Genomic DNA, 23,436 nt, shown 5'->3' with positions numbered 1-23,436 from the left:
GTTTTCGTCTTGATTGCCTGACGAAAACGTAAACATGTATCGCGAAGGTCATATGATTTTAATCAGATTGATTTTAAGCGTACTATGCCCACATGTTTACGATTACCATCTTAAAAAGATTATTTCAAAATGTTGATGTAGTTCTCCGTGTGTGTGTGTGTGTGTGTGTGTGTGTGTGTGTGTGTGTGTGTGTGTGTGTGTGTGTGTGTGTGTGTGTGTGTGCGTGCGCTCGTATGCATTCGTATGCGCATGATTATCGCAGGTGTAGCTGTCAGAAAATTCATTTATACCAATAATAGCAGTGAGATTGTTCAGATATATAACCTACCTTTGGTTCTGCTACCAGTTGCCTAGGTATTGATAAAGATGAACATCACAGAGGAAAATTAAGACAGTTACATATAAGAACAGGGGAGATCAAATAACAGATAAAATCGTTCTATCAGTGAAAAGAAGATGTAACCGAATCACCTCTGAAACTTAATCTTGTAGAGTCCTTGTCAACCAAGCTGGCCGTTACATGTTTGTTTCTTTATTTTCAGACAAAAAATATCCATATGCAGAATGCTACACCGTTGTGTAATTTGTCTTTGCAAAAATATTTGTTTTAAGTGGACCCTATATGACCTAGTGCGCAGCAGATCCATATATGAATGTGTGCTGTCCCCACAATTTATCTTTGCCTAGTAGATAATTTAATTAACTGAAAAAAGGGAGAGTATTAAACGAGACGGGCAGCAATCTTTATTACATACAAATATTCATAGTTAAGATCTAGAAAAACCTCACAAATCTCAGCTTCGAGCAGACAAGTAAATATAAAACGCATTGAAATTGTCTTTCGTTTTAATTTCCGTTCTCTAACACACACTGCATTTAGCCTCAAACCACTGATATCGCCACGGGTTGCTGCGGTTTTGTTTTCGCGAAACAGGGACGTACACAAGAGATATCCAAACAATGTGCCTCTGAAGACAGCCGATAATTTTGAAGTCGTCAAAATACACGTGCACATCATTCATGTGTGTATACCATGAAGTGTTTGTCTTTCTCTTATTGATGTATGTTCTAATCTGATACGTCTAACTTCGACCTCGGCCATGCGTTATGCTACATTAGTCATACCGTCTTTACGTTTAACGCCCTCAGTCGGCTGAGTAAAAATCTTATAATCATCGAATTGCCATACACGATACAGCCATTAGAACGATGACTCGGATAAAATGAAGTTCATACAATTTCATGGCAGAAATCAAAGGAATTTTATGAAAGTGATGAAGTTTCAATTCCTGTCTCATATAATTGAGTTTGAAACAGTGACCTTCACCCCCCCCCCCACCTCACCAAAAATCTAAAACATGTCAATAATTTAATTAAAAAACCCATCCATTTTAAGAATTCACGCACCGTTGATCCGCCATCTATCCATCGCAAGCATGCTTTGAGTTGGACTGTGGGCAGAAATATAGTTATCGCCCCTGACATGTCTGTCTGTCCCCCCCCCCTACCCCCCCTCCCATGCATCAAGGTATTTCCCGGGAAATAAAAATGACAATATATTGTACAGCAAGTCTACATATTCATTCTACTTGGTACCTACCTTGTTACATAATCAAGCCACACATGTTGAGGCTGGCAAGTCATCATGAATGATAACTAAGGGACAAAAGTTCTGCGATGTTGGTATTAAAAATCCGACCCTGTTTTTCATTGCAGTGCGGTATGTGCGCCCTCTCAGCCGACATATGAAATCGAAGCATTTTTCAGCTGTTCTAGAATTACAACATTCACATTTGAATCCCTAATGGAAGTCTACCAGTGTCAGTGTGGTCAAATTGTATCCACTTGTTACAGCACTCCACAATACACGAGTGGAAATAATCCTTGTGCAATACAATGGTTCATACTCGAGCCCAAGGCCGTAGCCTGACCAAATTGCCGGGGGGGGGGGGGGGCAGAACTTTGTCTTGTGCAATCATGCATTTAAAATTTAGAAAGGTGGGTAATTTACATAAATTTGCATGCAGTTTACATAATATCTATTTTATTAATTAAATATCATATGTAAGGCCAGAAAAAATAAAAACGCTGGTCAACGGGCAACCTAACCCATCACATTGGGTAGGTAGGTTCATTTTCATTTTTTCTCAATGCTTGACGAGGGTAAAATTAAACAAACCATATATAATGATAGCAAAATATTTCAGGTCAAGTTTATTCAGTCACCTTGATACTATCTCTTGCAATTTGTCTGCATAGCTACAGTTAGGAAATGTACACAATTTACGATTAAACAAATGTTGTAGCTTCTCTCACCCTCTCTTCTCAAAAAATGTTAAGCCCCACCAAATGAAACTCAAGCATTATTTTAGCCACCCATTCAGTCACCTACACTACAGTGGAGATATACAATTATATGGTACAATGATGCATTAAAATAATAGTGATAGCCAACTACAATAATACTCCGAACGAGATTACTTTACACAGGATGTGGATTTCACATGCATAAGGAGATGTCTCTAATTAGCTATAACCTTTACATGGAGGTACTTAGCCAGCCACCTTCCATCTTCTTGTCTTAGGAGAAAGACAATTATCACCTTGATTACTACTGGTTGGGAGGCGACAACTCCAAAGGTGAAAAAGAATTGAAAATAAGAGTGTAGGAGGCCATTTAGAGGTATAAAATATCAAACCATAGACATAATTTTAATTGACTGTCTTACAATGCTTGAATATGGTAATAAAATACCAGAATTGAAACAATTATGCTATGTATTACATATTATCTGGAAGTGTATTTTGTTGCGGTAAAGCTAAAAGATATTTTGCGGATGTGCACTTGGTAAATGATTTCTCCTGAAGTTTAATTTGGTTCCAAACAATTCCGAATTAAGAGCGAAACATTTCAAGACTTTCATACTTTTGATGACCCAATGACTGCTCAGCCCACTCCCATGGTCGTAAACCTTTTAGTGCACATTGGATTTGCAACAATCTCAATTCATGCTTAGTCATCAGCGCCAAGTAAACCACTGTATAAGATATTATATGATTTGGAATAGACTCAAATGTATATTGTTACATGTACTATTCAGGAAATATGAAGAAATATCCTTAATTGTGAAACAAAATGTGCATTTTATTGACATGCGAAGCCCGCATAAGGATATATTGGCCATCACCAAAAAATATATATGGGTAGGTTGAACAGTTTTTTATTTTTTCTGGCCTAATGACGTACAGTACTGGTGATAGTCGACAGCGTAAAGTGTGCCTGCCGTAAAAGAAGGTGTGGTTTACGACGATACACTATCACCCACTAGTACTCTTGCAATCTACCATGTACGGTCCCACTTAGACCACGCGATTTTGTGAGGGACATCGTTAGCACACAGGCTATGACGAGCGTCGTCAACAGGTGAATAAAACTCAACAGCGTTGTGAAAAAAATCATTGCTGATGGTTGTAATAGACATCAGTAAACAAAAACTACACTGTTCTTGTCTTATTAACCAACATTTACTGGTATTTACTCACACTATCTGACTAATTGTCAGTGTCTGTGGGTATAAATGCAAAAATATTATGTCCCCCAAATTATGGCAAAATAAATAAAAACGACTAGACTAGATATACACAAACACTTGTAATGTCGGGTGTTTCACATTCAATGACTTTTATTTATCTGATTGTTTATCATTTGCCGACAAGAAACATTACAATACCGCCGTGACGCGTCGACGGCATCCAGGGGACGCATGGCATATTTTAGCCCACTCATACTCGCTAAATGTCGCCTTTTGAACGACGTATTTAGCAACAAAGTAAACGTATTTCATCTCGAATGAATACATTAGCTATTAGAATACCCATGGGAAACTTCAAGAAAGCGTATCAGGACATGCACTACCACGATATATGTGTTGGTCCCATAATACACTAACTGATTCGATTTGCTCCAAGCATATGAAAGCACGCTCCGATTCGTTTGCATGTAAATACCACTGTGTACCACTCAAAAAGCCGAGGTTCATTTAAGTTACTTGTTAGATTTCGATGAAAATTTGAAGAAGGTTTATTAACAAATTGTAAAGAATTACGAAAGTTAATGGTTTCCCTTGTCGAGATATCACTTTATCGTTAGAAGAATTTTGTAACGAATCGTTTGTGCATGTGTGGTGTACGTACTCGGGGGCGGTGGCCACTCGGGAGAAAGTCATATTTTGAATGCTTGTGGGCTTGTTTGAATCTTTTATAATTTTAGTGACAGTCTTGACCACTTTGTCTTAATACAATACAGAGTAATTCAAATTTTCAAAAGGGGTGGGTGGCCAGAGTTCTAAACATCTATATATAAGATACCGGCAAGCTGTGTAATGCGCATGCACACAGAATCAAGTCCAATCCAGACTTCCTCCGTCCGAAAACAAGACTAGCTTGTAAGCTACGGATAGACAATATGCTAAGGCCCAAAAAAATAATAGTGTGTTTCCGATGACATGGTCTCAGAGAATAGGGTAGGTAGGGCGGGATTTTCTATTACTTTACTATCTGTTTAATTGTTTTTGTTTTGGAAAAATATTGCTTCGACCCAAGACCAAACGAAATATTGGTCAGAATACCCCTTCTGTGATAGTTTGATGAAATATGTACAAACATCGCTGGGGAAAGAAAAGAGACGTGCATGCAGGTCGGGAAGACAAACGAAGGTGTGCAAAATTTGGAAGTGGTCATTGAAAGGTGGAAAAAATATAGATGTTGAAATGGAACAAAGTAAGTTGCCATGGAAATGTGTTAAAAATATATATGTTAATATGTTAATTAAAATTGGAACAAAGAGGTTGGCATTGAAAAGTACTTTTAAAAATATGAAAATGGGACAAAGGAACTGAACATTAAATGGTGGAAAATGTATAGATATAGATGTTAAAATGGAACAAAGGAAGGAGCTAAGGGAAGGTGCTAAAATATATATGTTAAAATGGAATGAACAAGTTGCCTTGAAAGATGTTGAAAAATATGGAAACGGAACAAAGGAAGTGTCCTTCGGAAAGGTAGAAAAACATACCGTTGTTGAAATGGAACAAAGGAAGTGAACATGGAAAGGTGTAAACCAAGCCGTCATGATGCACGTAAACATGTACTGTATTAGGAACAGCTAGCGTAGACATTGGTACTGATATACTACGAGTAACACTGATGAAGTAAAGCACTTTCTCTATAACATACACTCAGGTATAGCATTCACATTGAGTGTAAAAGTATATTGTTTCAATTGGTTTATTTACAAGCTTAGCATGTTTCCTTTCTAATGTGGTCAATTAATAAATGAAACAGTATACTTTTACAGATATAAATGCTATAAATGATTGTAGTACACACAGAAAACACTTAACTTTAGTGTTATGGGTTGTACTTGATATGGATGCTCTAAACAAATGTAGTACATACGGAAAACGCTTTACTTTGGTGTTATGAGTTGTACAAGTATCTTAAACTACAAAAAAGGTTATCTATATGCTAGCTGTGAATACACATTTAGAAAGGTGATTCAAAATGCTCACATTCACTATTGCTATCTTGCTAGACGACATGTTTGTGAAACGCATTCTGGTTTTAAAACTTTTTTTTTTTTTTTTTTTTTTTTTTTTAAAGCGTCTGCAAACACCTTAAAATGATCTTTTTTCAGTCAGTTCCCTTCGGATATACTTCGAGAGTTTTCAGGTGTTTCCGGTCCCACTTAGACCACGCGATTTTGTGAGGGACATCGTTAGCACACAGGCTATGACGAGCGTCGTCAACAGGTGAATAAAACTCAACAGCGTTGTGAAAAAAATCATTGCTGATGGTTGTAATAGACATCAGTAAACAAAAACTACACTGTTCTTGTCTTATTAACCAACATTTACTGGTATTTACTCACACTATCTGACTAATTGTCAGTGTCTGTGGGTATAAATGCAAAAATATTATGTCCCCCAAATTATGGCAAAATAAATAAAAACGACTAGACTAGATATACACAAACACTTGTAATGTCGGGTGTTTCACGTTCAATGACTTTTATTTATCTGATTGTTTATCATTTGCCGACAAGAAGCATTACAATACCGCCGTGACGCGTCGACGGCATCCAGGGGACGCATGGCATATTTTAGCCCACTCATACTCGCTAAATGTCGCCTTTTGAACGACGTATTTAGCAACAAAGTAAACGTATTTCATCTCGAATAAATACACTAGCTATTAGAATACCCATGGGAAACTTCAAGAAAGCGTATCAGGACATGCACTACCACGATATATGTGTTGGTCCCATAATACACTAATTGATTCGATTTGTTCCGAGCATATGGAAGCACGCTCCGATTCGTTTGCATATAAGTAGCACTGTGTACCACTCAAAAAGCCGAGGTTCATTTAAGTTACTTGTTAGATTTCGATGAAAATTTGAAGAAGGTTTATTAACAAATTGTAAAGAATTACGAAAGTTAATGGGTTTCATTTTGTCATTTAATGACTTTAGCAACTCGTCTGGAAGAAAACTTGTATGGTTTCCCTTGTTGCGATATCACTTTATCATTAGAAGAATTTTGTAACGAATCGTTTGTGCATGTGTGGTACGTACTCGGGGGCGGTGGCCACTCAGGAGAAAGTCATATTTTGAATGCTTGTGGGCGTGTTTGAATCTTTTATAATTTTAGTGACAGTCTTGACCACTTTGCCTTTAATACAGTACAGAATTATCAGAGAGTTCATATTTTCAAACGGGGTGGGCGGCCCGAGTTTTAAACATCTATCTATACATGTATAAGATACAGGCAAGCTATGTAATGCGCATGCACACACAATCAAGTCCAGTCCAGTCTTCCTCCGTCCGAAAACAAGACTAGATTGTAAGCTACGGATAGACAATATGCTAAGGCCAAAAAAATAATACGTGTGTTTCCGATAACAAGGTCTCAGAGAATAGGGTAGGTAGGGCGGGATTTTATATTATTTTACTTTATCTTTTTAATTTTTTTTTAATTTTTGAAAAATATTGCTTCGACCCAAGACCAAACGAAATATTGGTCAGAATACCCCTTCTGTGATAGTTTGATGAAATATGTTCAAACATCGCTGGGGAAAGAAAACAGACGTGCATGCAGGTCAGGAAGACAAAGGAAGGTGTGGAAAATTTGGAAGTGGTCATTGAAAGGTGGAAAAAATATAGATGTTGAAATGGAACAAAGTAAGTTGCCATGGAAATGTGTTAAAAATATATATGTTAATATGTTAATTAAAATTGGAACAAAGAAGTTGGCATTGAAAAGTACTTTTAAAAATATGAAAATGGGACAAAGGAACTATACATTAAATGGTGGAAAATGTATAGATATAGATGTTAAAATGGGACAAAGGAAGGAGCTAAGGGAAGGTGCTAAAATATATATGTTAAAATGGAATGAACAGGTTGCCTTGAAAGATGTTGAAAAATATGGAAACGGAACAAAGGAAGTGTCCTTTGAAAGGTAGAAAAACATACCGTTGTTGAAATGGAACAAAGGAAGTGAACATGGAAAGGTGTAAACCAAGCCGTCATGATGCACGTATACATGTACTGTGTTTGGAACAGCTAGCGTAGACATTGGTACTGATATACTACGAGTAACACTGATGAAGTAAAGCACTTTCTCTATAACATACACTCAGTTATAGCATTCATATCAAGTGTAAAAGTATACTGTTTCAATTTGTTTATTTACAAGCTTAGCATGTTCCCTTTCTAATGTGGTCAATTAATAAATGAAACAGTAAATGTGTACACTTGATATGGATGCTATATTGAAACGATTGTGGTATATACAGCAATGCTGTACCTGGGTGTTATGGGTTGTACTTGATATGGATGCTATAAACAATTGTGATACATTGTATAGAAATACATATTTTAAGGAACAACTATATTATTGTTTCATTACTTTTCACATCATTTCTTTCTTGACTGCAACCATAGACCGTGGTGAGAATGAATTATACACTTATTGCCCAGCTTTGAAAACACTCAGATGTCTTTTACCCTGAGGGCTGTTATACAACTATTTCTACAACCCATAACACCAAAGTAAACCATTTTCTGTATGTACCATAATCATTTATAGCATCCATATCAAGTACAACCCATAATACCAAAGTAAAGCGTTTTGTGTATGTACTACAATCGTTTATAGCATCTATATCAAGTACAACCCATAACACCAAAGTAAAGCGTTTTGTGTATGTACCACAATCATTTATAGCATCCATATCAAGTGTAAAAGTATACTGTTTCATTTGGTAATGGACCACATGAGAAAGGCCACAAGCTAGGCTTGTAAATAAACCAATTGAAACAGTATACTTTTACACTTGATATGGATGCTATAAACGAGTGTAGCACCTAGAGAAAGTGCTTTATTTCATCAGTGTTACTCTTTGTAAAATAGTCGGCTATCTTTGATGATATTCAAAAAATACCGTCACTGGCGTCTGCATCGGACTAGAGTAAATATTCGTAAATACCTATAATAACGTCATTATTTTGTATTATGGATATCCTAGAATAGAAGTATTAGCTCACAAGTGCCTGTGGTGATTCTGACGAGATACTCTAGTGGCCATTTAGATGGACCTTGCGGAGTTCTAGTTTCTATATACCGGGAGCATAGGGGCGCTTAATATTACTTGAATTGTTGTTTTCCTTGTCTACAAGCTAAAATATAACAGCTTTTTGACTTGAAGAGTCTCCCTACTTTTACGGAAATAACACAATATTTTATAAAAGAATACCCCACGAATCCTGCTACTACGAATGTATCAATATGTCATGATACACTCTTAAAGTACTCGAAGATAAAAACGTGTTCTTTTCATAAATAGATTCAAGTCAAAACGTTGTTAGCATAGCCTATAGACAAGGAAAACAACAATCTAAGAAATATTAAGCGCCTGTATCTCGCGAGAGTTCGGATTTGGCACCACCATGTGTCCACCAAATTTCATGCATGGATTTGGGTTTCTCTCAGACCACTATAAAGAATAGATTAGTGGTTCCAGGAACCGTGTGACAAACAAAACAAAAAAACACAAAAAAAAGCAAAACAAAACAAAACAAAACAAACAGACAGACAGACAGATAGACAGACAAACAAACAAACAAACAAACAAACAAACAAACAAACAAACAAAGAGACAAACAGACAAATAAATAAATAAACTGTCAAATAAATGACAAATTAACAAGCAAATGAACGACAAGTATAGGGATAAATAAAATAATTAAATAAACCAGCAAATAAACAGATATACCTAGATACGTTTTTTGTACCCATCACTATACAAAAACGTATCTAGGTATACCCCCACGAGTATCTGTTTATTTGCTGGTTTATTTAATTATTTTATTTGTCCCTTTACTTGTCGTTCGTTCGTTTGCTTGTTAATTTGTCATTTATTTGATAGTTTATTTATTTATTTTGTTTTATTTTGTTCTGTTTTGTTTGTCACACGTTCCTGGGTGCCCTGTGATATGTACAGTCAGTTTACGCGGTGCGCGTGCGCGAGATCGTTTCTTAGCGTGGTCACATGACCTGTCAGCTGATGAGGGGTATTCCCCGAAAAGACGCTAGAGCCAGGTAGCGTCAGGTAGCGTGTGGAAGTTTTGTACGTTTTTCAAACAACGAAGGTCAAAATACATGTACACAGCCGAGGAATTTACTGATATAAGGTGAGATTTTTGTTATATGATGTTGACTTACAATCCTAGTCCTGCCTTCAGACGGTAGAAATCGGGACTCCGGCCCACTTCAGAGAAGTCAGACCCAAGTCCACACTCACTCACATCATGCTAGCTCCGTCTGTTATAGCTGTAATAATTGTAGCGTTTTGCTGCGATTTTGAGGGTTTTTCGTCTGTTTTGGCGACTTTTTAAGTTTTGGTGTTTACTTGAACCGTACCTTAGGTGCGGGTTAAACACCAATACTTAAAAAGTCGCCAAAACAGACAAAAAAACCCCTCAAAATTGCAACTACGTCTGGCAGTGGTAGTCCTGCTTGTATACGGAGTAAGGTGTTGAGCGAAACGCGTGCACCGTCTGCAAGCAGGGCTACTAGTCCGGATGCCAACAGTGTGAGTGTGAAGGTATAAATCGTAACGATACTGTATAGGAACTAGACTATCCGTCTGCAAGCAGAACGACGCCATATATCATTACGATGACAAGTTGTTAACTGTGGGTGCTTGAATTTACTAGCACTGGAAATATGTGTTCTTCAACTAGAACTCTAATACGGTCACGATCACGTCTCCGTTCACCCCAGGAGTTCTCGAAGTGCAAGTTTACGGTTTTTACCGTTTCTGATAGCACTTCAAGTATAGACAGTGGCGTTTCCCCCGGACTGTCTATATAATGCTTTGACAATCAATCAATCCGAGTGTATTATATTGAAAGTTTACAATGAAAAGTAAATTCATGCACATGCGCAGTACAGGGCTTACGCTTACATTAACATACTAAACGATGATGTCATACCAAAGAGGTCAATACTGAGGTCATCCCTAGACAGACGGCAATTACAATAAATGACACATTTACACCCTATTATATTCAACATATGAATCTACTAGATTGAGAGTATGGTACGGCACACTTCATGAAAAGACCATGTAAAATACAAGACCCACAATTGAGCAACATACAATACAAGCAATTTCCATCAGCTCCCTGGGGGGGGGGGGGGGGGGGGGCTACCCGCCTTATTTGAGTATACGTTATATGTGCCGCCCTTTGGGGTGTGTTTTCTAGTCTTTTAGTCTAAGGGGTCTGTTTTTTATCGAGCTGAAGAGTCTAAAATGGGGTCCACTTTGCATTATTTTCGATTTCGCTTGGTCTAAAATGTGGTCCATGGCCCGGTCCTTTACTAAATCATAACTGCCATTAATTGCCCCAAAATGTTGCCTCCTGAGGAAAGTGCATTAATAGGGCTTAACTTTAATCTTTTAAAAATCTGAAATGGTCTAAAATGAGGTATTGATTTCTGGTCGAAGTGAGTATAAAATGGGTCCTGGGGTTTCCAGCGCAATGCCAGACACTCCTACCAGAGCTGGCCACTGGTATACCACCCCCGGGTCTGCTGCATGAAGCTTAGCTGGAGGGTACAGCACAAGTGATAAAGATGTGAAACGCCTCACCCACCTTGTTACCACTGTAAATGATTAACTCAAAATTTAAAAACTAACATCTTGATATCATAAAATATATCAAAGTAACTTTCTTTCAGATAACAAACTGTAGTAGTGTTGGAGTGTATGTACTGGTGACGAATGATGGGAAAATCTTAAAAAGTTACAAGGTAGCCTGAATTGGATGTAGCACGTCCTCCAGAATCGTAGACGCTGTTTGCAACCATGGAAGAATTCAACCCATTTGTACCATACTTGATGGACTTGGCAGATGATATTGGCAAAGGTAATAACCATTTCAATCCTGTTATACTCAACTTGTAGGGTTTTTTGCACAAAAAAATAACCCCCCCCCCCCCCCCCCACACACACACATCAAGTTGATCATGTGATTTATATGGCATCTTTGCTGTGGGCCATTGCATGGTAGGGGTCAGAAATAATATAATCTTGTTTGCACAATGAATATTCATGAGAAATGTTTCACACTGAAGGGAATAACCATAATCCCATAGTCCTTTGCATCTGCAGAGTATATGCTTGGTCTGGATTGTAAGTTCCCTATTTTAAGGTAAAAATGAAGTTGTCTCACTTCAACTCATGTGAAGTGACATTTTTTGCAACACCTAGACAATTACAAATGCAGAATAAACAATTTATACAGGTGCTGTGCAAAGTGGAATGTAGAAGCAAACAAGTAACCATGCTGATTATCAGTAGGAACGTCCAATTGTTACCTTTTCACCAGAAGCATGTTTCTGCTGTTCATATAGCTAAAATGATGTAGGCTTGGTGTTTCACTCATGGAACATTACATGTTTGACACAGAGGTAGACATATTTCAACTCTAGACTGACAATCACAGAGAAACGACAAACACAGCAGGATCCATTGCCCGATCACATTGAACAGTGATAAACATTGCTATTCTTTCACAGTGCAGTAAAAACAGGTTTCTAATGAAAACATTACACATTAATTAACCCTAATCCTGCCACAGCCATTGTCTTTTACATGGACCTGACCTGAAGAGGGATATGGGATAATGCTGTACTGTGTGTGGTGTCTTTGTTATTGTTAATGTGGAATTCTCGCTATCTGCAATACAATTCTATGCATCGCTAAGGAGTCAAATGGAACGCAGTCTCGCGACCGCGCTTGCATTTGTCAACACCTACACTTCTGGTCGCCTATGTCAATACACGTGAATGTTTCTTCCAAACAGTTTAATTTGTAACAAATAAGATAAACGCAAGTTTTAAGCTCATATAATTATGGAGGTGGGAAATTTAAATATGTACAGTATCTTTCCAGAGCAAAATTACAAGAGATGTCTACAACTGAAAATGGGAAAGAAACATTCCTATGTATTAGCATAGCCGACCGGAAGTGTAGTTGTCGACATTAGAACGCGTTGTCGTGCGACTTCATTCCATTTGACTCCACAGTGATGTGTAGAATTGTATTGCAGGTAGCGAGAATTGAAATGCATCTACATGTATGTTTATACAAAAAACATTGCGTCCCATGAGTTAAGTGCCAAGGCAACTTGAATTTCCCTGTAGTTCACAACGCATTCAATCCAATACTATATACGAATCATACATGACGTTTACTCTTTCTTATAATTTGTTCTTACAGATGAGTGTGCAAAATTGATTCAATTATCTGCTGCACTGCCTTATCCAAGCATTCCAAAACGAGTCAGAAATGAATTGATGAAAGACAAGAATGCCTACGATCTGTTCATGGTGTTAAAAGAAGCCGGCCATCTATCCAAATATAAGGACGATAGTCTCTATGATCTTCTCACAAAAGCCAAGCTACTTGAATTAGCAGAACAAGTTAAACTTCGCTTTAAGATAGGTTTCAATATCGAATATTCATATGTAAAACTCAAGGAAGAAGTTCAGTTGAAGTTTCAAAATGCAAACAAGGCTCATGCACTTGCACTGCAGACAGCTCCACAGCACCAGCAGCAGCAGCAACATCAAAATCAACAAACACAACGAGGAGAAGCAAAGGACAAAGTTCAAATACAAACACCAGCAGCTCAAGAAGATGGTAAGACTGTATTAAATTAATATCCATATTGAAGGCACTTAATCATGTTAATGATGGGCAATGTTGTAATTTGACATATGATGTTCTATAAATTATTTGAAAATCAGAAATAGTTGCTCTACAGTTTTACACGCCAAAGTAGTGATATAGTAATTTACATTGATTTAATTGTCACTGTCTGCAATATCATTTCACCCAGTGTTTTTGCTACAGTTTGGGAACCCTGGTAACAAAAAGGGAGAAAGGGGTAAAAATGGCAGTGTTTGCCCATAGAGTCTATGGTACTAATTTTGTTTGGGAACTCAGGTAAAATGACATGGGAACCCTGGTAGATTTTACCTACTAACCGCCATTAGCAAAAACACTGTCACCACATACTAGAGGGTCAAAATAGAACAAGGAGGTTGACTTATTCTCATGCATGCCTACAGTAATGCATGTATAGCACTTGGAGCAGAAGTTATGATGTGAATAAGAAATTGAATAGTCATTATTACTCCCAGTTGGTAGAATTCTACTGCAGGTACTTAGGATAATACATTCACAATAGTGTGTCATTTCTGATGGCAAGTTTTCCTTGCACATTCAACCCATTCAGCGTTTATATATTCTTTATTACATGGTGATTATATCTATGTAACCAAGGCAATGCTGTCACCCACTTTTGGCTAATCTATCACATACATGTACAACAACAGAAGTTTGTATTTTTCTTAGTAAGCTGATAACACAATGTCCATAGTACATGTACCAGTATATATGTTGTATGAAACTACATTTTAAATAAAATATTTATTCCATTCAAGGTCCAGCTGGTTTAATTGTGAACAGTAAATGGTCTGACGATGTCAACAGACTTCAAGTCATCAACAAAATAGTCGCATCGGAACTGACACACGCTGGTTTGTCGATCTACATAACAGCACTGGGAGTGTCTGATGAGGATTTTGTTCATGATGACACAGGTGTTAAAATTATATATGCTGACAAAAGTCAAATAGACCAACTGATCAACAAAACGCCAACACTTGATTGGATAACCTCTCACACCAGCAACTATCCATATTTGCAGAAACTGAAAGGTATTCTTGATGTTGTGGTCGGACACATAACGATGGAGGAAGATGGAAGACTGGCTGCTATTGGTTTGCATATTAAGAAGGACATCGCACCTGAATCACTGATGGTATTCTTCATTCATGACATTCCAGAACATTTAGGAAATAACGATTATGAGAGGCAAATCTTAGACTTTGCCAAAGCTGCCGATGTCGTCTTTTCCGTTGGTCCATACGTTTATCATCATTTTATTACGAAATTTGGTGGTATTCCAGAACACCAAAGACCAGAACATGTGTGTTACTATCCACCCCCAATTAAGCCATTCACAGACATGACTCCATCCCCTCAATTTGGTAAACGACAGATTCTTACCATTTGTAATGTGCAAACCGAAGATGATTTTCCCCAATATGACGTCATTGCAGTTGCTATCGGAAAGGTCATCAAGAAGTTTACGGATACGTTTGAAAAGATTCTTCCGGTATGGAATCTGTACGGCGTTAATACAGCAATAGGGGAAAACTTCAAAAGATATCTTGAAAACAAAGCAGAGTCTGGAGATCTTCAAATAAACATAGCAAAATCATTTTGTGTTAATGACATGGAAACTTGGATGCAACAGAGTGTGTTACTTGTGGCCCCTGAGAAGCAAAATCCTTTCAATTTTGCAGCATACTTTGCAATTCAGGCAGGATTTCCAGTACTGGTGCCAAGTTGTTCCGGGATTGCACACTTCCTTACAAGTCTATTCCCAGATGATGACTATCATTTCCATTGTACTGTTGATACAGCGGTCACATCAGAAAGCACGGAGGCTGACAGTGAGGAGTGGATGAAACGCATCTTGCAGAAACTAATTAAAGACAAAATTAACACAGCTTTCACAATAGCAAGTAATCTCAGAAGAGATTTGGACACCCATGCACAATTGAAGCAGTCTCAAGATGATCTTGTACGCTTGTGTGCTGTTCGCTATGCATCAAGAGGTAAGAAGCAACCTGGAAGGCCTTGAGACTTGGCTCTCTGACTTGAGAACATTCTTCAGAATGAAGCAGTTCTGTCAATAGCCAAGAATCCAGTCATATTGGGATTTTTGCCTCTCACCTTTCTCCTACCACGCCTGATATTTTTCGAGTAGCTGTTATGTCCAAAGCCATAGCTCAGACATGCTTGAACGGGTCCCCTGGTCCCCCCCCCCCCCCGACACATCCTCTATTGTTGAATGGTTTATTCCATGACATCATCTCGAAGAGTAGGCATGTCCCATGTCCAACAAGGAGACACAACATGAGTAGTGATGTTCCATGTCCAATGAACAGACACAACATATCTGTTTGATTTAGGTTCACAAGTGTTGTTGTGTGATCAGAGTAGTCATATCAAAAACAACCATATGAGGCCACACAACATTAACCAGGTTTGAAAATGACAACATAAACTGCCAGTTCCTTAAAACCCAATCATAGCGGGGACTATGTCATTTTCAATGACTTGTTCAAACCTAAAATTAGATTATGATTTCTTGCAGTAACATTCAACCCCCCCTCCCCCCATTGAATATGGTAATTACCGGCATTGTACAACTGAACCCTCCAAGTTCATTCTAATCAGGTGGGGAGACTATTGATTTCTGGCCTAACATTCATTAAAGTAAGTGGCTGCTAGCAAAATGTCAGGCATGGTAGGGGAAAGGTAAGCGCCAAAAATCCCCACAGGTCTGATTCTAGGTTAATATTCACCCAGACTCTTCAATCAGATAGCTAATTCTGTTAATTGGCTCCAATCATTGCTAGTATTAGAAACTGACATTGTACGTAGCCGGAAAAAAAATAATTGTGTGTTTCCGATAACATGGCCTCAGAAAATAGGGTAGGTAGAGTGGAAATTTATTTTATTTTATTTTATCTTTTAAACTTTTTGTTCTTGAAAAATATTGCTTCAACCCAAAAACAAACAAATATGTGGGTCAGAATACCCCTTCTGTGATACATTGTAGTGTTGGCCAGGTCATGAGAACATGGCTTTAAGTTTAAAGCCAATCTATTCTTATCAACACATATGAGTCAAATCACAAGAGTGATACTTTCATTTGGGGAAAAAATATGTAGAGATTATATACGTTGCAGTACTGGCCAATGAAAAATACAAATGATTTCTTATTGCATATTCTATTTATTGAGCATACAAAAGTTTTCAATGCCAGATACAGAAATGAAATTTCCCTGTAGAAAGCGACAATGTTGAGGTTCCTATGGACATTGACTGTGAAGTAGATGGCAACATGGAAGATGTACATACAGTGGCACCAGAAGACCATATGGACATTGGTCCAGTACCTGTACTACCCAATCAGTTACCCAGTACACCTGGTGAGTCAGGGAACACTTCGGGTGAAACACCTGTAAGTACATGTGGTCAATCACTAATCCTATCAAGTTAGTAGACATATACCATACCAACATGTAGACAGTACGTCATTTGGAAATGACAACACATGCAAATGGTATATCTGGCATGAGATTTAAAAGAACTGAAAAATAATTGAGTTATTCATGATTGAAAAAATCAGTACTGTAAATTTGAGGACTTGTTTATGTTGTTATTTGAATTAATTGATATGTATATCTTCACATCACAATTGTTAGGTATGAATTAGTCTACAACATACATGACTTACATATACATGTGTGTGTGTGTGCGTGCGTGCATGCCCATATGTATGCATGTATGTATGTATGTATGTACATATGTATGAAATACATATCTGTGTTGTACTATGTGTCTGTGTACAGAGTTAGCCTTTGGAGTTTTAGTACAATACTTGTACTAAATCAACACACTTTATTCCTCCACATGTATGTCTTATGTAGGCATCCCTCAGTTCTCCAAGTTGGAAGTCAAGGCATGGAGTCTGGCGTGAAAAGTTGACAAATTTGATGGCCTTACCAGACGACCAATGTAGACAAGTTGGAAACATCAGATTATGTGAAACTGATGATGAATATAGTATAGCTACTGGGTAAGAGTGTGCTGCTGTTAGAATTTGTGAAATTAGTGACATTCAATGATTATTTACGTGTACATAATGTATGCTCTCTCTATACTGTACATTCTACCAATTTAAAATAGAGAGGGTATAGAGTTTCTGTTAGGTTGCACAATGTTTTTAATGGATCACACAACATTTGTTGTCAGTATTTTGTTGTATGTAATGTTTAACTTTAAACCTTATGCGAGATATAAAAAAGTCATTGTGAAACTCGGTAGTCTCCTTAGTTTGGTAGTACCACAGAGACTGCCAATGTGTTGTCCTTAACGAACAAGAACAAAAAACATTGTGGAGCCTCATTGAAACTCTGTAGTGTCCCTTGTTTGGTAGTATCACAGAGACTGCCAATGTGTTGTCCTTATGAACAAGAACAAAAAGCATTGTGTAGCCTCATTGAAACTCTGTAGTCTCCTTAGTTTGGTAGTATCACAGAGACTGCCAATCTGTTTACAGCAATATATGCAGTGAGCCACATCCACAATAAAAACTCTTTTTACAGAGATCTATGCAGTGAGTCACAACCACAATAAAACTCTCTTTTACAGCAATATATGCAGTGAACCACAAGGACAGGTTTTGCCATTCACTTTATGTCCTTCGTTGCTTCTACACTATGTTGTAGATTCACAATAGTGGCATTACTTTGTATACTTATCAACGCCTTCAATGTATCCAAAACAGATGCACAGTCATGATTCTAGACAACATACTTGGCTATTCGGTTTGACAATATCTGTCATAATAAAGCAGTACATGTCAAGCCATACAGGGAAGTCTCCTGGAATACTAAGTCTGTGTACCAAATTACTGTGAGCAGATAACCTACAACAGTATTTGGTTAAGCCCTTTTCAGTTTACAGTTTACTGTATTTGCAGCAAATTTAGCATGAAAATGGAATCACTTTCATAGATAAATTCTTAGAATTCTTTTAACATTTGTACATTTTCAGATGTGAAGGAACCAAGGTGTTGCTTGGTATTGACTTGTCAAGTGGACAAGAAGTGGCTGTTAAAAGAATCTTCAAAAGTGACAAAACATCACCTTTCATCCACAAAGAACTAGAAATCGTCAATAACCCTTCTCTTGCGTCTGATAATATTGTGAAATATCATGTAAGTTGTATTCATAATTATTGTAAATTATAAAGGAGAGGAATTACAACACTGGATATAAATGTATATTCATGGTTGCACATTGACTATTCATGAGAGATGTTTTACACTATAGGGAGTGAGCACTCAGGAGTCATGAATATTCAATGTGCAACAATGACTTATGTTATTTCTGCTGACTCCCATGATGCAATAGCTCACAGCAACGATACCCTATAAAGGCACAAGGTCAACTTGATGTTTCTCTGAAATTGCAAGTAATTGTAGGTGATGTAAAATGATTCTCCAGAAGCCATTGTTTATCAAAATGTCTGTATTTGCTGGAGTGGTGTTTCCCTTTAAAGTTATCTTATCAGTGGCGCCTTACGATTACATACAATGTTGTTCTGTGCCAACTTTTTGTACAGCTCTCTTCCCAACAACTGTGTTTCTCTCCAAAATGATAATTCTAATGTTAATTCTAATCCTTAAAAACCATCAACAAAGCTAGTAATTCATGTTTGTCATAAAAGAAGCTTCAAAATATTCAAAAAGCATGAAGTTGAAAGTTATAAGAATTATCAATATTGTATTTCTTATTTTGGTTGTAGGATGTAGTTGAACATAGTGAGTATGTGTACATCATAATGGAACTATGTGAGAAGACATTAGGTACATACATCGGTGAACTAAAGACAGACAAAACCAACCTGGATGAAAAGTCAAAGTCGTTGGTGTTAGCTCTATTTAGAGGACTGAGAACTCTCCACAACTGTGACCCAAGGATTATACACAGAGATCTCAAGGTAGGGATTCTTGACAGCTAGTGTATTTTATTATGTGTGTCATATGCGTCATTGCAGCAGTGATAGACAAAGCACGGCATATTTGCTTTGAACTACAGTAGATGTTACCCGTTAGCAACTTCTATCTTTTCATAGACAAAGAAACCACAGTTGCCTCAATGGATATTTATATTGTGAGTAGACATTTCTGATGATGTCATGAACGTTAAGTGAATTGTACGACACCAATTAACATCACATTTAGTGGGAGAATGAATTTTCCCCTGATGATGCTGACGAGATGTCAGTGAAAATTTGAGAAATGTTTTGACTCTGAGAGGAGAAATTTTCAATAATAATTACATTTAGTTACTAAATACTTAAGTATTTGGAACTATGTCTTCAGCAATGACTTGTAGAAAGAAACCTAATGAGGTATGTATTTGATGTTAATTACACAAGATTACTTTATAGGCAATACAACATTTACCCTTTAGATGATTACTGAGAGACAACAAACTTCACTAATGTGTCTTTTTGGTCCTGTTCTTGTAGCCTGAAAACATACTGATTGACTGTAATGGTGTTGCAAAATTAGCTGATTTTGGAATCAGTCGTTCCATTGCCCACAATCAGAGTACTTTCTTAACAGGTGCTCAAGGTATGTCATTTTATGTTTCGATCACAAATTGCTTCCAGCTAAACTGATGTAGGCTTGGTGTTTCACTCATGCAACATGACAGTTATTACCCTCGGACAACTTTTAATTCAAAAGAAACAATTACATAGGTGCCGTGCACATTGTAGAAGCAGTCAAGTTTAAATGTTGATTAACAGTTAGCAAATAAACAATTGCAGCCATTAAAATCATCAAGTCCATGTGCTAATGCTTCATGAGAAGCCCATTTAACCACACTTTGAAAGAATAGCAATGCATATCACAGCTCAGTATGGGTATTGGGAAAAGGATCCTGCTGTTTATTGTGTCTTTGTTATTTGTTAGTCTAGAGTCGACATGTGTCTACCTTTTTTTTTTTTCAAAAATGTAATGTTCCATGAGTGAAACAGTGGGCCAAGCCTACATGATTTTAGCTATAAAATAAATTGCCCTATGGATGAGAAGTGAATATTTTGACTTTCTTAATTGATAAAATCACTCAACTATGTTTTTTTTTATTTGAAAAAACTAACATATACAAAGTCATCTATTTTGAATCTCAATAATTGCAACACATTAAAACATATCCACTTTAAAAAATGTGTGAAAATTATATCTAAGTGCTTGACAAGTAAACCTTTATTGTGAAAAGACAAATGGCACACTTTTGCAACTTGTGAAATGATCTCCAAACATTTGGAAAATAACACCTGTTGACCTCTGTGAAGGTGACTTTATTATGAAGAGTTTCACAACAAGAGATTAGTGTGTTCATGATGTCATCACCAGAATCTACCCCCCCTCCCCACAAACCTTTGCAACACCTCCGCAATTGGATGTATACGTCAAGTGCAGTAGGTCTTTTTTCCCTCAAAATTTCAAAGCTGAATAAGTTACTGAGGTGCTATTTTATCACCCACAATCATATGTAAGTTGATAGCAGTAATCAGTACAAGTGTACTTTAGTTAGAAATGAGTCTGACTGGACTTTTCCTTTATGTTGATAGTAGTAATCAATACAAGTGTACTAAAGGTAGAAATAAGTCTGACTGGACTTTTCCTTTGAGTTGATAGCAGTAATCAATACAAGTGTACTAAAAAGATAGAAATAAGTCGGACTGGAATTTTCCTTTAAGTTGATCGCAGTAATAAATGCAAGTGTACTGAAAGTTGAAATAAGTCTGACTGGACTTTGCCTTTAACGTTTCAATGTATTATCTACAGGAACCATTTGTTGGCAAGCTAGAGAAGTTTTAGTACCAATGTTTGATGACGAGGAAGAGGATGAAGAAGATAATGAGCAGGACTCAAGGTTCGAGACTGACAAAAGAAAGCAATCAGCCGTAGAGTACAGCCATCGAACTGACATACAGGTTAGATATCTTTATTGTTTCATCAACACAAGCTAATGTTTCAGCAATAATTAATGTTTTAGGGTGCTTAACACATGTTAAACATGAAGTATTGTTACTCACAGAATCAGAATATTATTCCAATTTTCACCGATATCGGATCTTTTGACATGAGAGATCAAGAAAAACAATTTCACGATTTTTCTGTTAACTTTGGTAGATAAAAAAACCTGATTGCCTAATCTTGATTTACCTATTCACTTGGTTGGATAAATTTCAATTGTTTGCATCTCTAGAACTTTTTGCAACAATTAATAAAACATTGAGGTCCCCTGCCTGAAATGATTTACTCCTTCAAATGACGTTACACTTGGAATTGTGCTTTGGTTACAGTGATCATCAAGGAGAAATAATATGAACATCACACTGTGAAATAATCCAGCTATTTTTAATTACAATGAAGTTCATGAAATTTTGACTAGGAGTGGATTCAAATAAAACTTTCTTACATGCATGTTTCTCAAGAATGGCCACAAGTAGTGCGACTTAGTCTTTACATACTGTGAACTCTGTGGTATGTAAGCCCCAGATAGCACACCTGTGGTGGGCCAACGTTGGCCCAACGAAAGTAGATCAGTTGGGCCAACGTCAGGAACTGAGGTTGGCCCAACGTCGTTTTGTCCGTCGGCCCAACGTTGGTTCACTGGTGGCAAGAAATAGGTTGGCACAACGTTGGCCCAACAGTGGCAAGAAATAGGTAGGCACAACGTTGGCCCAACATTGCTAATTGGTGGTAAGGTTGGCCCAACGTTGGGCCACTGTTGGCCCAATGGTGCTTCACTGCATAATGGCAAGCTGCCCACAGATCTATCAGAGATTCCATACAGGGCTGAATGTGATTCAAATACACTAAACAAGACACAAAATATTGGATTTTATCAAATATTTATTGCTAGTGTACAAGTAATGATATTACACAGTTCCCGCTTTTTTTTTCTTTTCTTTTTTTGAATATTTGGAAATATCTAAAACTTATCTTAAATGTAATTGTGTGTGGAATGTATGACATCTTGCTAACAGAGTTCAAAGTAATAAAGGCTGTAGACATGGCAGAATTTATAATAAAATGGTTGCCCTATGGACAATGTCTCCTCACACCAACTTTGAAAGCTAAAAATACCACCAATGGTGTTGTAGCACAACTGTACAATGTACTGTTTTGAAAATATTTATTCGCATGGTGAGCATGCTAGGTATACATGTTCATTTGGTGAATCACACTTTCTTGACCCCAAAGACTGTATTATGTATGTAGCACAGAATGAACCTGTTTAATCATAGAGAGTATTTTTAAAACAGTGTTTCCAAGCAACCTTAAACAGAGGGTAATCTTCATGCAATTGACATTGACATGTGAAGTAGCCCATAAAAGATTTTAATGATTTTATTGCATCTATAAAACTATAACTTTTCATTTTGCATGAGTTTCAAACCCAGAATCACATTTGTTGATGCAAAATGCACATATGTGATGCAATCATTTTGATTTTGTCCAAATGTTTTTGAAGAAAATCTGCAAGAATAACACTTTCAGAAACATCTCCCCAAGTTTCAGTCTCATTGACCAAGTTCTTTTTGAGATATAAGTTTTTGACCAAAAATGAACATTTTTCCACCTAATTTGCATATCACTCATGAAATCATAGTATGCTTAGTATTTCTTTGTCTATACACCCACAGATGCATCCCTGTTAAATTTCAGCCCAATCTGCTGAGTAGTTTTGGAATTATAGCGTTTTGACCAAAAAGACACATTTTTAGCCCTAATTTGCATATTACTGAGGGAATCATCATGTCATGAACAAATCTTAATTTACTCACCCCTAAGAATGTCCCCACCAAATTTCATGCCAATCTGCCTTGTAGTTTTGGAGTTTAAGTTTTTTGACCAAAAATCACATTTTTTGACCCAAAACCCATATCTGTGATACTATCATTTTCATTTGAACAATTTCCCAACTAGATACCAGAAGTAACATGACCACCAAATATCAAAGCCATCGGTCCAGCAGTTTTTGACTTTAAGTTGTTTACACACACACACACACATACAGACAGACAGACACTTTGCCATCCCTATAGCACTACTGAACCTCAGTTCAGTTG

The 23,436-nt window shown here is 37.1% G+C and overlaps 2 protein-coding genes across 2 annotated transcripts in view; both read left to right on the top strand.

Moving 5' to 3' along the window:
* Nucleotides 1-9,632: 9,632 nt before the first annotated feature.
* On the top strand, nucleotides 9,633-14,652 carry LOC144450533 (uncharacterized). The gene is made up of 5 exons (XM_078141178.1): nucleotides 9,633-9,754; nucleotides 11,307-11,494; nucleotides 12,850-13,272; nucleotides 14,079-14,554; nucleotides 14,617-14,652. Exons 2-5 carry the CDS (start codon nucleotides 11,434-11,436, stop codon nucleotides 14,650-14,652), a joined length of 996 nt encoding a protein of 331 aa, XP_077997304.1. The 5' UTR covers nucleotides 9,633-9,754; nucleotides 11,307-11,433.
* LOC144450509 (uncharacterized) overlaps nucleotides 14,545-23,436 on the top strand; it is a 25,226-nt gene continuing 16,334 nt past the window's right edge. The window contains exons 1-7 of the mRNA XM_078141149.1: nucleotides 14,545-15,320; nucleotides 16,563-16,735; nucleotides 17,205-17,353; nucleotides 18,334-18,496; nucleotides 19,087-19,281; nucleotides 19,816-19,921; nucleotides 21,143-21,291. Coding sequence (XP_077997275.1) covers nucleotides 14,666-15,320; nucleotides 16,563-16,735; nucleotides 17,205-17,353; nucleotides 18,334-18,496; nucleotides 19,087-19,281; nucleotides 19,816-19,921; nucleotides 21,143-21,291 — 1,590 coding nt within the window. The 5' untranslated portion in view covers nucleotides 14,545-14,665. The remainder of the gene's footprint in view (nucleotides 15,321-16,562; nucleotides 16,736-17,204; nucleotides 17,354-18,333; nucleotides 18,497-19,086; nucleotides 19,282-19,815; nucleotides 19,922-21,142; nucleotides 21,292-23,436) is intronic.

This window comes from Glandiceps talaboti, chromosome 20 (genome assembly GCF_964340395.1).
Source record: "Glandiceps talaboti chromosome 20, keGlaTala1.1, whole genome shotgun sequence".
In the NCBI taxonomy this organism is placed as follows: domain Eukaryota; kingdom Metazoa; phylum Hemichordata; class Enteropneusta; family Spengelidae; genus Glandiceps; species Glandiceps talaboti.
The sequence above is the reverse complement of the archived record's forward strand: the minus strand, read 5'-3'. Positions and strand labels throughout refer to the sequence as shown.